General features: G+C 36.8%; 1 protein-coding gene across 1 annotated transcript; it reads left to right on the forward strand.

The window, feature by feature from the left end:
• Window positions 1–12,012: 12,012 nt before the first annotated feature.
• Window positions 12,013–17,782, forward strand: LOC121412991 (E3 ubiquitin-protein ligase TRIM56-like). Its single transcript, XM_041605754.1, has 3 exons — window positions 12,013–12,226; window positions 14,919–15,971; window positions 17,775–17,782. Exons 1-3 carry the CDS (start codon window positions 12,205–12,207, stop codon window positions 17,780–17,782), a joined length of 1,083 nt encoding a protein of 360 aa, XP_041461688.1. The 5' UTR covers window positions 12,013–12,204.
• The last annotated feature ends 536 nt before the right edge of the window (window positions 17,783–18,318 follow it).

The following is an 18,318-nucleotide window of genomic DNA, read 5'->3' on the forward strand; positions in this document are numbered from 1 at the left end:
CTACATGTATAAAGGTATGAAAAATTTCAGCTTGCGCTTCGCGCTCGCATAAGAAATCCACAGCTTGTGCAATTGCATTAGGAATCTGAGTTTGTTTTGTTTTCTTAACACAAGGAGGATGTTAAGTTTATGTAAAAGGTTTTCACATCGCACGTCTAGATCTGTACTGACTATAATTTAATTAGTATATGTCCAGGTTAAGGGTCTAAATCTTAAAAGAAATCATCTCGTGCTTGGCGCTTGCATCATTCATTCAGGGGCTGATCCAGCCTTCGCCAATGGGGGGGGGGGGCGGAGTTTTCACCCAAATTTTCCCCGATCGGACGCTCGAAGATAATTTTTGTTTGTTTCTTTGTAGGGGTAGTCCTAATAGTCACTTATAGCTTTCTTCTTAGAAATCAACATAAATACGGTATATTATATCATAATCCTTTTTTTATATAATGCGAAGCACGAGCTAATTTTTTTTTGAAATCTTATGTATTTTTCCTAAAATTTGAACATTCTGGGCAATGTTTGTTGTCCTGAAAAAGATGCGTATAATATGCAACTAAATAATTACCACAAACGCGAAACGGAAGCAAAAAAGAACAGCTGGTACCTGTGTTAAAGACTGCATACGGTTAGCCATAAAGACGCGTTTCATATTTAAAAAAGTCAAATAATGCGAGCGTGAAGCGCGATTTGATTTTTGTTTTATTTGACAATTCTACCTAAAGAATGGAGATTCTAAGCACGTTTTGGACCTTAAACAGAATAGGTATAATGCCAGCACATGTCATCATATGAAAATGATGACTGTCTTCCTATTTCTCTTTCTAATATAAGCGCAAGATAAAACAAGAGACAATTTTATCATTAAAGTAATATGTTTTTCATGAATGCGTGAAATCTGATGTTACTATGGCATGAAAAATGGACATTTGAAGCTTCTTTGTAATTATGAATAGGATGCATCAGTTAATTTATTATTAACCATTAGTGCGAGTGCAAATTGCGAGCCTCATTTTTTATACACTCATGAAAAGGGGATTTTAATTAGTTTGTTGTATAATCAACATTGAGACATACATAACTCGCCAAGCAAAATGCGAGCGTGCAGCGCTAGCTGGTGCGTTTTGACAATCAAGTCTTAAAAGGGATATTTTGAAAACTTTATGGAATACACGAATAAAATTTGAAAGCGCGCAGCAGAAAATGTTAATATTCAGACCATAAAACTGACATTTATACAGACTGAGCACTTTCTGAGATGAAATATGTTTGGATATTGACTTCCAAACTTGGTATCTAAACTCCATATTAAACAAGACATAAAAATCACCTACCAGCCAATGCGAGCGCGAAGCGCGAGCGAAAATCTTATATAGTGACATGAAAGAATCCTTTTATTTTCTAAATCTTCCCCTCATCTTATTTTATGTTTCTAAGAATGAATGTTTAATTAGGACCAACTCCTAAAAAAATCAGATTTTGGCGGCAGTAACGGGGAAATTAAATGTGAATGAAACATTTTTCCCGCCCCTTTCCTTCAATTGATAACTTGATCTGAATATGTCCCTTGGTATGACGAAAGAAGATGTGACTAATGATACTGAGGAACCCTACCATCCCACATGATCGTCAAACGTAAGAAATCGGTACTGATATTTGTCGATATAATCGTAGCCCCACCCCCTCCCGGCCCAGCCTATATACCTTGTTGCCGGCGTTACAATTAAACTGAACAAATAAACTGTACATATTGATGTTGGAACATACAAGCTAGTACAGGATTCTACATTGACAATAGCTTGACAGTATTCCTCTTAGTTATCACAAATACATGCATTTTAGGGCTCACTCTTGTGATTTCTAGTTGCGTTCTTTTCAATGTACATAACAATATCAGGTCCTTTGGCGGCCATTTTGAATGTAAAATCCAGCATTTATCATATTTGAGGTATATTAAATAATATATTTTGTTAATAATTATGTTCTCGGTCAGCATTCCCCTCGTTTATCTTAATAAAATGCATTTCAATGCTCGCTCTTGTGATCCCTATTTTAACGAATATGTAGTGTGAATAAAAAGGTTGAAGTGACGAGTTTTTAAATGCATTTTTTGGCGTCTTTGAGTGTTGATGTATAGGTAGTGTACATGTAGTGTGTATGTAAGTGTGTTTTGGAAGTGATTGTTCATTGGCTGAAACAGTGCATATTTCCAGTCGTTGTAACTGACCATGTCTTTCTTTGTTCTTCCAGGACAATGGATTTGAATATTCAATTCCATTAATTATTCCGGTGGAATGGTTTGCAGGTTGTGTTATCGATTCTCAACTGAACCTGTGCATTAAATTTGACTGTTCGCTCATCCCCTGACTCTTGCTTTTTGTTTATTTTAATCCCTTTACTTTCTTTTTAAATCAGGATGCTTACAAAATGCATTCTATCACCACCATTATCACTTTTCCAATTTTACTTTCTACTTTAATTACCTCTTCCTTTTACTTTGCACGTTCACTCTTTGCATTTATTTATTTCATGTTTGATGTTTTTTAACCAATCGTGTTGTTATACACTATATACCTGTAAATTGTACATAATAAAGACTTCTGGCTGCGAAGTGCAATGACATTAAAACCTTTTCAATTTCAATCTCTTTCTTTTTTGGTCCCATTCACATTGTACATATTACTAAATGGTTAGGGCAGTTAGCGGCCTTTTTTAATATCAAATTACATAATTTATTGTGTGTCATAATTATACTTAACATAATAAAATACACTCATAAATCGCAGGTACTTGCATCTGACATGTCTGAGTGCACACCTATCTGAATTTTAGTTTTCCCAATTCACATTATAAATAATACAGTAAAAAGGTTCTATGGCTGCCATTTTGAATATCTATAAAATAAATATGCTGTCAAAAATACTTTTTCCAGAGAGTATTTCACTCCTGCAACACTTTATCATGTATTTTATAGCCAGTGTGCGGGTAATTCTATGATTTTCATAGGTAATTTGCATATTCTGGCAAACCATATTGGATTTTGCCAATTTACAAGGTTACATGAGCGCCATCATTCAGATTCGGAATTAACACCCTCGAATTGACAAAAAGCCATAACAATTTTTTTTTTTTAAACAAGGTCATGCCTCCTCTAGCCTGGACACAGTGACTAACTTCCGTTCCTAGCAGCTAGGTATTGTCTATTCATAAACAAAGTAGTGAATACGAGTTACTCAACCAAATAGAGTACCGAAGTGTGACGTCACGATGCCATGACAACTAAACGGCTGGTTCTATACCGAGTCGCAGCTGCACGATCGTCTATACAAATTTGTATATGCAAAAATGGTGATGTGTTTTGTCCCTGGTGTTACCATCATTCTAGGAGTCATAACAGTTGTCGATTTGCCATTTTCCGAACCTAGAAATGTTCTCTCCGATGAAGTTTTTTTCTTGATTCGTGTTCCGACGGGATCCTAGAACAAATTCAGCTCGGTTGCCCAAAGTTGCCGTTTGGGCAATTTTGCTAATTTGCATAAATCCAAAATGGCCGCCAGATGCCATCTTGAAAACCTAACTTTTGAACCCCTGTCCACAAAATGATGAGTAATGACTCGTTTTAGGGGTTTAGAGATGTGTAGAACCGATTTCTGTAATCATTTTCGCAATATAAGGTCATCTTCAGGTCAAATCCAAGATGGCCGCCATATGCCATCTTGATCGACCTTTGATCCCCTTGCCCAAGAATGACAAGTAATACCTCTATTTAGGGGTTTTGGGGTGTGCAGAATCCATTTCTGCTTTCTATTTTGCAATATAATATCATCTTTAGGTCAAATCCAAGATGGCCGCCATATGACGCAATCTTGAAATATCAGTTGTTGAACCCTTTGCCCCAGAATCATGAATAATAACTCTATTCATGAGTCATTTAGTATGTTGATTCAATTCATGCAGTAATTTTGCATAAAGGATCATCTTCAGATCAAATCCAAGATGGCCGCCAACCGCCATCTTGAAAAATTAATTTCCGAGGCTTGTACGTGTTAGAACTATAATGTAAAGGGATTTCAGTAAAGAATACTCATTTGTTTTTTTTAGTTTTCAAGTTTTTGCCCCAGAATCATGAATAATAACTCTATTCATGAGTTATTTAGTATGTTGATTCAATTCATGCAGTAATTTGCATAAAGGATCATCTTCAGATCAAATCCAAGATGTCCGGCAACCGCCATCTTGAAAAATTACTGTCCGAGGCTTATATGTATTAGAACTAATGTAAAGGGATTTCAGTAAGAGTACTCATTTCTTTTATTAATTCTCAAGTTCAAGGTCAAGGTGAAGTTACATCTTAGATGTCAGAATTTTAATGTCCATCCATACCTTTGTACTGAAGAGGCTTTTAAGGTCTTATTTGAATTTGAAACTGTTTTATCAATATTTTTTTTCTAAATCAATGTTTCCAATGATTGGTAGGCATCAGTTCGCCTTAAAAGACGATGGTGTAGCGCTAGGCCTTACATTTTCGAAAGTGGCTATAGAGCTCCACTCTAGATTGAAGGAGGATGGCGCTGAGACACGTTTATATAGAGATATAGAGATGCTGCCCTAGCCTTCCTTCTAGGCCTTTGGTCTGCCAATTTAGCATTCCGATTATTTTCCGACTTCTTGACCTCTGTACTTAGTAGCTCTCCATAGAATGGCGACTATCATCTACACCGTCATAAGTGTTAGTGTCTATGCGGGCAAGTTTATGTCACGTTTGCAGGTGTCTTTATAACGGAGGTGTGATCTACCGATGGGGTGAGACCAATTACACAGCTCACCGTACCTTGGCGAATCCAAGAAGAGATTCGGCAATTAAAGGTTTCATGCAGCAAACATGCCCCAACCACCTGAGGTGCCCTTGACTAAGGAACAAGAATAAGCTTTTGATGCCAGCACGTACGCTGAAGGGCCTCTGTATTTTTCACTTTGTCCTTCCCATTTAACGTGCATGATACGTCCCAGGCAGCTGACATGGAAGGTGTTTAGCCACTTTTTATGGTCGGCATACGTTTTCTAGGACTTACTCCCGTACAGGAGATTGGCCATGACTGTGACAGATTTTACAATCCTGATGTTTATATGTTTGTCCTGTGAAAGGGGGCTAGAGACATATAGTCGGTCCAAGGTAGGTGAGGAGTCCACCACAACCAGACTAGTGTTTGCTGTTGATATACATATCTGGAGGACAGTCGGTGTCTTGAGTCTATCAGGATTTCTGACTGTCTCAAAGATTGATGGATAATCCAAACCCCTTACATGCACAGGACAGGCAGCTGTTACGTATGACTAGGTCTTGTACTCCCACTTCTTGAGAGGCAAAGGCGACATCGTTTCCGTAAAACAGTTCACGAATGAGAACAATCCTGACGTGGAACAGTCTTGGGGGAGTCTATCTCCTGCAGGAGGCTAAAAAGTGCACTCCTGCTGACCAAGTCAATGGCTCTTGTCAGGAGGAAAATTCCAATAATAATTATTAAGGAAGTTAATAAGTTAAGTAATTTTTTTTGAAAAAAAATACCGAGAAATCACTTTTAATTCAAATAATACTTCAAAGTCATTTCACTGGAAAAGTATGGTTGCACAGAAATAACAAAGTATCAAAACTCCCGAAATCATAGCCCAAACCTTGAATGGTTTCATTCTAAAGTAAGCGGTTAATGACGAAATCTATCAACCATCTGACCATCTTAGACATGACTTGACTTCGAACTAAAAATGGAGTGATTAAAAGAAATGAATCATTCTCACTAAAATCCCCTTACATGAGCTCCAATACATAATAACAACTTTATTAGGGACAGCACTTCTTCAAGGTTCAATAGTCTCGGAAGTATTTTTTTTTAATATGGCGTTTAGTGGTCATGTTGGATTATTTTGACCTGGAGATGATCCTATATTGCAAAATTATTAACAGAAATGGAATCAACATACCAAATAACTCACGAAAAGAGGGATTATTCATGATTCTGGGACAAAAACTTGAGAACTATAAAAACAAATGAGTATTCTTTACTGAAATCCCTTTACATTATAGTTCTAACACGTACAAGCCTCGGAAAGTATTTTTTCAAGATGGCGGTTGGCGGCCATCTTGGATTTGATCTGAAGATAACATTATATCGCAAAATAGAAAGCAGAAAGAGATTCTGCACACCCCAAAACCCCTAAACAGAGGTATTACTCGTCATTCTGGGGCAAGGGGATCAAAAGTCAATTTTTCAAGATGGCAAATGGCGGTCATCTTGGATTTGACTTGAAGGTGACCTTGTATTGCAAAAATGATTACAGAAATCGGTTCTACACATTTCTAAACCCCTAAAACGAGTCATTACTCATCATTTTGAGGACAAGGGTTTAAAAGTTAGGTTTTCAAGATGGCATCTGGCGGCCATTTAGGATTTATTCAAATTAACAAAATTGCCCAAACGGCAACTTTGGGCAACCAAGCTGAATTCGTTGTAGGACCCCATAGGAACACGAATCAAGAAAAAAAAACTTCATCGGAAAGAACATTTCCAGGTTGGTGTGTTGAGCGTATGAGACTGTCAAATCGACTAAGGGCGCTGCTTTACAAACGACTGGTAATCATTTTTTTTGTAAATGGTATACTAATCTGGCGATGGTTTAGCGCGTAGGAAAGGATCAACAGTCGTTCTTAAAGTCGCTCCTAACTTACGAACAGCTTTATGAAACGGCCCCGGGTTCATTTCTTTCGAACCAGGCCGCCATGACACCATGGTATATGACGTAATCACTTCGGTACTCTACTGACTATAGACTGTGGGATGGTCGCTAAAATTGTGACTTTCCGTGGGGCGGCAAATGCAACCACGGTTCTTGGACATGATAATATGTAAAATATTATGAGTGAATGCATGCAACAGGTTGCCATCGCTTAATTCTGCTCCTGACCTCAAAATTAAAATAATAATATGCGAAATCGTACCATTGATTCGACTTCCGTGAACGCGCGCAAGCGTGTACAATGCATGTAACCTCGTTCGCGTTTATTTTTTATTCGTTGTAGAATCTACGATGGCGGATAAGATGTCGCCGTCTTCGTCGTGTTTTGCAGCGAAAATGACGATTTGCCAATAGCAAATGTATGCTACATGTACATGCACGTCTTAGCCAAGGAAAGAGGGCCAGTAAATTTCTTCAAGTAAAGAGCTAGAACAAATTTAAGCCTTTGCTGCATTCGTTGGTGTAGACTACTAGTATCCCATAATGAGTAACCATCTGGAATAAAATTATTGGAAATGGTTTTTTGACTGATTTGAGTAGGTATGGGTGTCAACATTTACCAAAAAAAAGTTAGGAAGAATACGGGTTGGGGAAAGTGCTTTTTTTCAAGGTCAAAGGTCAATGACCTTTTTAAATATACTGTATCATGGTATCTCCCAGATAAAATACTACAAGTTGGTGATCATGGTGTCAAAATGCACAGATTCTTACAAGAAGATCAAATAAAATCAAATCAAGTACCTACAATGCTCATTCACCGATGAAATTCAAGGTCAAAGCCTTTCAAAGGTCAGTGACCTTTTTTACACTATATACCATATACGGTATAATGGTATATCTGAGATGAAAAGGCACAGGTTGGTGATCTTGGTGTCAAAATGCACAGATTTTTACACGAAGATCAAATCAAGTACCCACAATGCTTATTCACCAATGAAATTCAAGGCCAAAGCCTTTCAAAGGTCAATGACCCTTTTAAATTATATACCATATACGGTACAATGGTATCTCTGAGATGAAAAGGCGCAGGTTGGTGATCTTGGTGTCAAAAAGCAATTTTTGCAAGAAGATGAAAAGGCACAAAATAATCATAAAGTCTTAACCTTCACCTTTGATATCCAGAGTCAAAGGTCAAAAGTTAATAAATATTTATACATCCATGCATGATTCCCCCCCCCAAAAAAAAGATAGTAATTCATAATTATTATATTCACATTTTATTTGTGAATTATAGAATAAAGGATAAATAATGGCGGCCATGGAAAATATATTTAAGGGTTAGAAGTCAATCAACTATATCAATAACGTCAGGGAATTTAAGTAAATAGGTCGATAACTTGATAACTTCATTGTATATAGTGATTCTGATGGGAAAAAGACTGACCTGATGGAAAATGAATACAAATTTAATAGTTGATTCCTTGATCAATGATGACGTCAAAATACAAGTTCGAGGTGAAATCGATATCAAATAGCACTTTTTAATATATATTGTAGTAATGCATTGCCAAAAGTGTAAAAAAAAATCATGTATGATATAATCTAAAATGGTGAAGTTGTCTAAAGTAGGAGCATTTACATATGCATTTTATAAATCTAAATCAAGGTACTAATTTTTTCTGTAGCAATAGGTCACTAACCTCAATTGCTACAATCAATACTATAAACTATAACTTAATCTGTAAATGGAAAGGATAGGCCTAACCCTAATGGCATGCATCATCTAAGAACATTTTCATATAGCCAGGGGCAATGATGAAGAATTAAAATAAGGCAATCATTAGAGCTGCAGCTTTTGTCATAGTAAATGAAGTTAAGTGTCTCAACTTCAGCAAAGAGTAATTAAACTTTTGAAAACCTGACATTTTCAGGACTTTGATCTGGCCCATTCAATGAAAGCCTTATAACGTTCTGTCAAGGGTATCAGACCATATTATTGCTGATATGTTGCATAGCTTGATTCTCAAGAACTGGACGTGGTGCTGTAGGAGTTTTGTTAGGTCAATGGATGTGTACTTTTAAGCTATTATCTCCTTTTGAATTTCATTATCATATCATATGCCTAATTTGTGCATAACACTCAGTTATTCTGGACCAAATAATGATCCTTGTACAAACTGACACCTAGTAGAAATAGCATCATTGGTGACGTACAGCAGAGAGCAGATATGAAGTTTTGTCCTGCAACATTAGCATCTCAAGAGATTCTGGCAGCTCGCAATGAGAGGTAATTAATAATAATACGGGAATTCATCTTTGTTGAAGTTGATATACATGCAGCTCTAATGATGGCCTTCACTTCATCATCATCCCTCTGCTGTTTGGAAATGCTCTCAGATGATGCTAGCTGTGACATGAGAGTTAGACCTATCCTACCCATTTTCAGAAGATTCTTGTACAAATCTTTGCATTTTGGTACCAAGATCACTAACCTGCGGTGTTTTATCTCAGAGATACCATTATTATTATCTAATGTCAAAAAGGACATTGACCTTTGTCTTTGAATTTTAAGGGTGAATGTGCATTGTCGATACTTAATTTCATTTTATATTTGATCTTCCTGTAAGAATCTGTGTATTCTGACACCAAGAACACCAACCTGTGCCGTTTTATCTTCGAGATACCAGTATATGATATGGTATATAATGTATAAAAGGTCATTGACCTTTGGCCTTAAATTTTATGGGTGAATATGCATTCTATGTCCTTAATTTTATTTTATTTGATCTTCTGATCAGAATCTGTGCATTTTGACACCATGATCACCAACCTGTGCCTTTTCATCTCAGAGATACCATTATACAGTATGTTATACAGTGCGTCCCAGAATAAACGAAACCGAGATTTAGCGATCATTTATCATAACGTAATCATAAATAAAATAGACAAATGACCCACCAATTTAAAGCTTAGAATCTCCTCTTTCATCTAATATTACTTAGATTAATTTTCATTCACGCATGAGTGAGCAAAAACAATTTGAAAAAAGGATACCAAAAACTCATTTGGCGGGGGGTATCCGGGTTTCAAAAAGAAAACCACATTTCTGAAAAGTTCAATATCTGCTCTTTAAATTGGTACCAAAATTACAGAAAATGGTCAAGAAATAAAAAAGTTCTGGTCATTTGAAATAAGGCTTGTATTTCCATAATTTCATGAGATAAACGTGTTTTCACCGGTTTCCTACAAAAGCTTTCGCATCGTGAACAAAAGAGTTAATGCATGGCTGATCGTCAACAAAACAGAGTGTCGAGAGAGTTTGAAAGCCAGCCTGGAGAACTTATTCATTTTATGAAATTATTGAAATTCAAGCCTTATTTCAAATGACCAGAACTTTGTTATTTCGTGACCATTTTCTGTAATTTTGGTATCAAATTAAAGAGGAGATATTGAACTTTTCAAAAATGTGGTTTTCTTTTTGAAACCCAGATACCCCCCGCCAAATGAGTTTTTGATATCCTTTCTTCAAATTGCATTTGCTCACTCATGCGTGAATGAAAATTAATCTAAGTAATATCAGATGAAAGAGGAGATTCTAAGCTTTAAATTGGTGGGTCATTTGTCTATTTTATTTATGATTAAGTAATGATAAATGATCGCTAAATCTCGGTTTCGTTTTTTCTGGGACGCACTGTATAATGTAAAAAAGGTCATTGACCTTTGAAAGGCTTTGACCTTGAATTTCATCGGTGAATGTGCATGGTAGGTACTTAATTCTATTTTATTTGATATTCTGGTAAAAATTTGTGCACTTTGACACCATTACACTAACCTGCGCCTTTCCATCTCAGAGATATCATTATACGGTATATATGAAAAGGTCATTGACCTTTGACCTTGAAAAAAAACACTTTCCCCAACCCGTATTCCTCCTAACTTCCTCCTAAATGTTGACACCCATACCTACTCAAATCAGTTGAAAAACCATTTCCAATAATTTTATTCCAGATTGGCTATTTTGAGGTCTTATTTAGGGATACTATACCTGGAACTTCAGAATAAAAATAGCTATTCGTGCAGCAGAGAAGTTTGCAATTGACTTGCATGCAGCCCGGCCAGCATTTCAGCAAGATCCGAATGGATCAAAATAAATATAGATGTACCGCGTTACTTTCAAAAGAGAGGGCACACCTCGAGTCTATTTTTTAAAAATAAAATCACTTTTTTCATGACAATCTAACTGTTCTTCTTTCTTTCCTTTTCCAGTTTTCACTTTTTGTGTTTTTTCTTAGTTCCCTTCCCCCTTCCCCCTTTCCTCTTTTTTTCCCTTTCTTTCTCCCCCTTTTCTTCTTTACCCTTTTTTTAATTTCCCAGTGAACTCCGCCAGGGGGGGGGACAGCTTGCCCCCCCTGTTAAGCCACTGCTCCCTGGGCCGGGCTGCATGCAAGTCAATCGCAAACTTCTCTGCTGCACGAATAGCTATTTTTATTCCGAAGTCCCTGCAGGTAGTCTACACCAACGAATGCAGCAAAGGCTTAAATTTGTTCCTGCTCTTTACTTGAAGAAATTTACTGGCCCTCTTTCCTTGGGTAAGACATGCATGTAGCATATACTTGCTAGTGGCAAATTGTCATTTTCGCTGTCAAAACACGACGAAGACGACGACATCTTATCCGCCATCGTAGATTCTACAACGAATAAAAAATAAACGCGAACGAGGTTACATGCATTGTACACGCTTGCGCGCGTTCGCGGAAGTCCTTAACACATGGGTTGAATGGCGGAATTTCCAGTCGAATCAATGGTACGATTTCGCATATTATTATTTTAATTTTGAGGTCAGGAGCAGAATTTAGCGATGGCAACATGTTGCATGTATTCACTCATAATATTTTACATATTATCATGTCCAAGGACCGTGGTTGCATTTGCCGCCCCACGGAAATGAAAACTAGAGACATTTTCCTTGTCCATCCCACAGTCTACTAGTAAAAGAAATTTGAACAAGCTTCGGACAGTGTGAAATACAAAGTCCGGCAATATCACTATTTTCCATTGGATCTTCGACCATTATAATAAATAATGGTAATTGCGGAGCTAACCTCTTGCAGTTCCACTATACTTTCTCAAACCCGATATAATTGTATATTTGCCCATTTTAAGCTACAGTATGACTTTGATCTATTGGTTGGCTTTTGGTCTTGGTCAAAGGGTCAGGCACAAATAGCAACGACAAGAGCCCCAATGGGTAAACAGCGCCAATGATTGACTTCTAAGCTTCTGCAGTTTAGTTCAAGGTCACATACGACTTTATAAATCCTAATATTTATCATGTTGATATCGGCTACTTGGCGAAGATGTTAATGATGTACTAATAGTTCGTTCCATCTTTTTTCCATATCACTTCACTATAGGTTAGCCTGGTCTAGCAAGTTTTCAAGAAACCGACACAATCTCTTACCAGCCACCTTATACAACATGGCAGCCAGAATGGATGAAGGTAATCTAAATATACGTGAACATCCCTTAAAGGGGCGGATGCAGCTTTCACTAATAGGAGGGGACGATTTTTTATCCATATCTTCCCCGATCGGCTGCTCATACTTAGTTGAATTTGTTTGTTTATTTGAAGGGGTAGTCATAACAGTTACTTCTTAGCTTTATTCTTATAATACACCTTCAATATTACAGTATCATTAGCCCTATCTAAATAGTGCAAACGCGCAGAGAGAGCTGATTCTTTTTGAAAAATGCATGTATCCTGAAAATTGAACCTATTGGGAATGTTTGTAATCCTAAACAAGATGCGTATGTAACTAAATAACAAGCGCAAAACGTGAGCAGAAATTTTAATTTACGTTCTTGCCTGACTGAAACCGGACCTGTCAAGGACTTTTGGCAGTAAAGACATCAGAGCATCTTTTAACATAAAAAGATAGTCATCATAATTTGAAACAAAATTTTGACTTTTCAAAACTGTCCCGTTTTTTTATACGCACTGTATAAGTCCAATTTTTATCATTATTATTAAATCACTATTCTTTAACTTATTTGAATTTAATATCCCTTTTGAAAAATACCATGGTGACATTATGCCTTTGAAAAGTTGGGACACTATTCGTTGGCTGTGACATTATGGGTTGAACGATTTTCGCATAATGTCCTACTCTGCGACAATATGCCTTGGTGTGACATTATGCATAGCTGCGACAGCATCAATTGTAACAGGCCTTATAATATGTCACTTTAACTGCCCAAAACAAAATCACCCTAAACCCTGCTGAAATAAGATAATGTGATCTGGCAAGGCATTGATAAATGTGTTGTGCAAGGTTGAAGTAGGCCTACTTATGTGGGCCTTCGAAAACTATCGAAGTGGTTCGTTCCCGCATGCTCCAAACTGGCCAAAAAAATAAAAATAAATGACAACGTTGGAATATCATTTGTGTGTATAGCCTATCCTAAACGAAAAAAAAAAGTTTTCATGTCGACGAAACTGGGTGCTGACCACAAACTTTATGGAAATTGGGAGCATTTACGCCCGAAGCGAAATCGTGAAAATTTATATGTGATTATTCCGTTTATTATTTAGAGTCACCGTACCGTAAGAGAAATTCGACAAATATCAAAAATTCGTTTGTATTTTTCCATGTACATGTAGTTTGCAATAAACTTTAATTTGAGATTTTTTTCGCCGAAAGGATAGTTAACCTAGATGATCTTTTGATTTGTACAGAAAAATGCATTATACAGTGCGAATAAAAAAAAAAGTTTACACTTAGAAAAAATCCTGTAAATTATATATTTGTAATATCGTGATAATTTTGTCACATTTTAACATTGGTACCGATCCATTTAAGCATATGACGATATAACTGTCAAAAAATATTTCCGCTTGAGTGAGCACCACTTACTTTTAAAAAGTTAGTGAAAAAAGATTTGCGCAGAACTTTAAAATTGTGATGTGAATAAAAGTAGACCTTAATCACGAAAATCACATGGAATTTAGCTAGTAAATTGATTTCAAGATATCTTCTACCTTTTTCAACCCGTTTCCTTGTCCAAAGCACTTTGAAGAGTGCATTGAGCTCCACCCCACTTCCCGATACATCGAGGCCATCGTGACGATATTTGCTTTACACTAAGCTGTGATTTACATGAAATGGTTTAGGCTTGATTTTTATTTTGTTAATCATTGTCAAGCTTGGGAAAAGTGTGGAGAAACAGGTATTAATTGAAGAATGAATATAAAACCACTTTAAATGATAAAAACTTCGTGAAAAAATGCTGGAGATGTCTGATATAAATTTTTGTTCAGATTCAATTACGTCCTCAGATCCTGCTGGCACAAAAGGGTAAAGGTTGTGCTTACTAAGTGTTGAAATTTCAATTTGGGTGGCAAAATTGGTACAAAATGCTTGAATGTATCCGTTTTATTTCAATTGACTTAAAGTGCAAGGGAAATGTATGAGAAATGTTTCGCAGGGTAAGTTTGATTTCGCCCTTTCACCTTGACACAGCGTGAAAACAAGCATTTCTGCGCAAACAGATTTCTGCGAGCTTTACAAAAATGGACAGTGCTCACTCAAGTGTGATATTCTGTCAAAACTTTTACTTTCATTTGATAGATGAGACCCAAACTCAAGATTATATGTGAAAAAAATTACCCACATGTTGTATATTTGTTAATTCCCAGGGCTTTTTCAAAGTGTAAACGTTTTTTTTTTGATACGCACTGTATATTAGAATAAGGTAAATGAGTTTTGTTTTTGGACATGCATGTAAATTGGAAAAGATGACAATTTGACAATTTTGCGTTAACAGGGAAGATAGAGGGTAAAATGAGTAGAGGAAGGAAAAGGATGAATTGAATGACCAATCTGAATGCATGGATTACAGAGATAGGTGTGGGTCAGCGGGAGGTAGAGCTGATTCAGACAGAGAGGAACAGAGATTTGTAGCATGCCATGATCACCTACGTCTCCGGATATGGCACTATAAAGTAGATTACATTGAATCAGTTTCAAGCCATTCTTTTTCCTATCGCTTTATTGCACTCTTCAATATCTTAACAAAGTCATCATAAAACTTCTTATTCATTAAAAAGATCTAGCTAATTTAAAATAAGTTTTGTTGGATATTACACATCAATTAACGAAATCTTGCCCTCTCTTCTTTACACTTTCCGAAAGATCATCAGCCCAGGTCGACGCACACAGGTCTCCTCAACCAAGTCAAAAGTCTTCAGTGTCCTATCTGCTACAAGCTTATGACGAAACCGAAGATGCTTCCGTGCGGACATACGTTCTGCCTTGATTGCCTCTCAAAGATCATGAAAGAGGGGAAAATCATGTGTGCATTTTGTCGAGTTGTCGCTGATGTTTCTGAGGGCGATGCAAACAAACTGCCAACAAATCTTGCATTTAAATCGGTAGTAGAAGAAGTTGCGAATCCAGATGGACGATGTGATGTTTGTGACACTGTAGGTAAAGAAGATAGAATATCATATTGTAATGATTGTAATATTTATATATGTACTGAGTGTCTCCCTAGTCATACATCTGAAAAGAAAGACAGACATTTCATTAAGAAGAAGAGGAGATCAAGAAACATGTCTAGTCTGAAAATTGGACGAGAGCCTTGTCCAACACATACAGGAAAATTATGCATCGAAATTTGTGTAACATGTAAAGTGTTAGTTTGTAAAGAATGTATAACTAAAAAACATCAAGATCATGAACTACAGGGCTTTGTCGAGTATGCAACTTATTCATACGCCTCTGCAACTCCTTTAAAACAAGAAATAAGAGAACAAAAAAATAAATCAGATTCATATATTCTACAAGTACAGTATCATGAACAGAAAACATCCCGTCACATCACATCACTTATGTCACAGATCGAACAAGAATACGATGCCTCTATAAAGCGATTGGAAGAAAGAAAAAGGTCAAAAATTCAAGCTTGTGCAGCTCTGCGAGAAAGTATGCGTCGACTGTGCGATGACTTGCTACTTGATATCGAACAGTGCAACACGTCATTAGATCAAATACATCATAAAATACAGAGTGTTATAGATTCTCCTTTCAAGGATATGTGTGCTCATAGTTCGAAACTGGAGTCATCATACTCAGAACTAGTTCCAATCAAAGAAAAACTAAACTCTATCAGAAAGGAGTGTGTAAACATGCCAAATAAAGCCAAATACGGGAACAAATTAGATTTCCATAAGAACAGTGAATACAGTGAGTACGACGTACTAAAGCTCATCAATTTCCAGTGGGTACGAAAAACATTTCCTTTGCCAAATAACAAAATGAAAATGACATGCTTGGCTATACATTGTGACGGAAAGATATTCGTCGGGTACTTTGATGGAGGGGTTGACGTTTTCGAACCAAACGGTTCCTTCGAAGGCAATTTAGACTCCTTAAAGAACGATCGAATAATGGCAATGTCATGTGCAAAGGATATTTTTGTTTTTCGAAGTATCACGAATGCTATTGCTATCTACGAGTACTCATTAAAATCGTGGCATGATGTCAAATTTGAAACAATTAACTTACAAGAAGGGGGAATAGGCGACTTAGCTTTAAATCAAGAAAATGTGTTTGCAAGCTACAGAAAAGTCAATCTGATCCATATATACAAACTGCAAGGCGGTAAACCATGGAGAGTAATTTACTGTGAGAGCTCTGGTCCTGAACAAATCAGTATAATGCAAAACTCTCAAATTGCAGTTATGACTGCATCCGTTATCGACATAATTGATACATCTGGCAAGGCTAAAGATCACGTAATGCGTAAGGGTTGCATAGGATATCCTGCCGTTGCATGGGACGGAACTTTGCTCGTAGCATGGGTTAATCCCAAAACGGGTTCAGTTGAATTCGTAAAATACGCAGACACTACGGAAGAACGGGGACTTGAGAGAACGCTTCTTATAGACACTTGCATAAACATTTCAGATAGACAATGGTGTTACTGTAGGGTTTTTAATGCAGAAAAAATAGTATTTTGCACTCCCAAGGAAATTCACATCTTATGTCTTAGAGTCACGCCGCTCATAGATGAAGGCGTATATCTTAATATTGATAGTGATAATGAAGAATTTGTTTAAACGTTATTGTTTCTTTAACAATAATAAGAAGAGGGGGCCGAGACTCAGTCCGCTGATCCCATAGTCCTCGGTGTGTGTAAAATTATGATCAGGATATAGTGAGATCAAATGTCCTCGAGAGGTCCAACATAATGGTTAGTTTCGGCGTAATAGGTTCATGGTTTCGGTCATTATCGCTCTTTTGGTTTACGTACGTAGCAGACGATGCTAGCCTGGTGGTATATAGTATACTTACGCACACCCTATTGCAAATTTAAATTCAATTCCGGACTCGATATTTGCTTCCTCAAACTGTAGCTATATCATAAATATCAGTAGGCAAATAGTAGAAGAACATTTTTACTTTCAACATTAAATGCTTTAATCAAGTTTATTTGGACTGTATTAATTGTTTCAAATGAAAAGGGTCTCATAGAAACGGAAACTATCATACATTAGTCACGTGACGTTGTACACAGAAATATGTCATGTTCTGCCTGCTCGATCGCAAAGTTTGGGAAAATATAAAGCATTATACATCAAACTGTAGGTAATCTATTTAGCATTGAGATGACGATCATTCTCGACCTCTTTGACCCTTAGGGATATTCCATTGGGAAAACAAAAGTGCCAGGGTCTTGAAAATATGGGTGTTTTCAGACCGTTTGCCATATAGCAAGAGTTGTGAACATGGCCCGGGGGGGGGGCACTCGACCAAAAAAGTGGTAGGGGTGTGCCCGCCGCAGGCGAATTTTTAAACCGTAGGATGGCCACTGAAGAAAAATGAATTATTAATGAGTGGTTCGCTTCTTGCGATCAATTAGTCTTTGATTCAAGGGTATAGGAGACCCTTATAAACTTCTCTTCTTAAAATAATTAAAGCAATTGGTTATTATTCTTTATCACCCCTGTTGATTATAAAAATTACCTATTTGTTTTGTTTTTAAAGTAAATTAGTGTTTATTGACGGAGAAAAAATTCGGATCTAGAAACTTCAGGTTAGAAATATGTCTGTATTCATAGACTAAAAGTACAACGTGACGACAATGGTGTTGCTCAAATCTCTCCGGTCTCTCTCTCCCTCCCCCTCTCTCTCCCTCTCTCTCTCTCCCTCTCTCTGAGTCTCTCTCATCTTTTCATGCTTTGTTCATATAATTTTGTTTTCATCTGCATTTTATACCTATACTGAAAACATATATTTTGAGGGGAAAGTTTATTTTCTTAAATTGTTCTGTGTCCAGATAATTTTCATTCTCTAATGTAGGACACTGCCTAAACAGAATGACATTTCTCTCTCAAAGTTCACGTTTACTTCTTCAAACTTTCTTTCACAATAATATAATTACATGTTACATTATGGTTAAATATTGATATCCTGTTTATGTATCTATCATCTGTCATGTATCACTAAACACATGCATGACATCACACCCGACCCTTCGCTCCCTCGCCCTTTACCCCCCCCCCCCTTTCTCTTACTCCATCAGACTTTC

Source organism: Lytechinus variegatus, chromosome 4 (genome assembly GCF_018143015.1).
Source record: "Lytechinus variegatus isolate NC3 chromosome 4, Lvar_3.0, whole genome shotgun sequence".
Classification (NCBI taxonomy): Eukaryota; Metazoa; Echinodermata; class Echinoidea; order Temnopleuroida; family Toxopneustidae; genus Lytechinus; species Lytechinus variegatus.

Excerpts from the sequence above, each read along its gene's own strand:
- LOC121412991 (XM_041605754.1), top strand. The coding sequence starts at position 12,205 with ATGGCAGCCAGAATGGATGAAG. Across the intron at positions 12,227-14,918 it reads GGCAGCCAGAATGGATGAAG|ATCATCAGCCCAGGTCGACG; the intron begins GTAATCTAAATA and ends ACTTTCCGAAAG.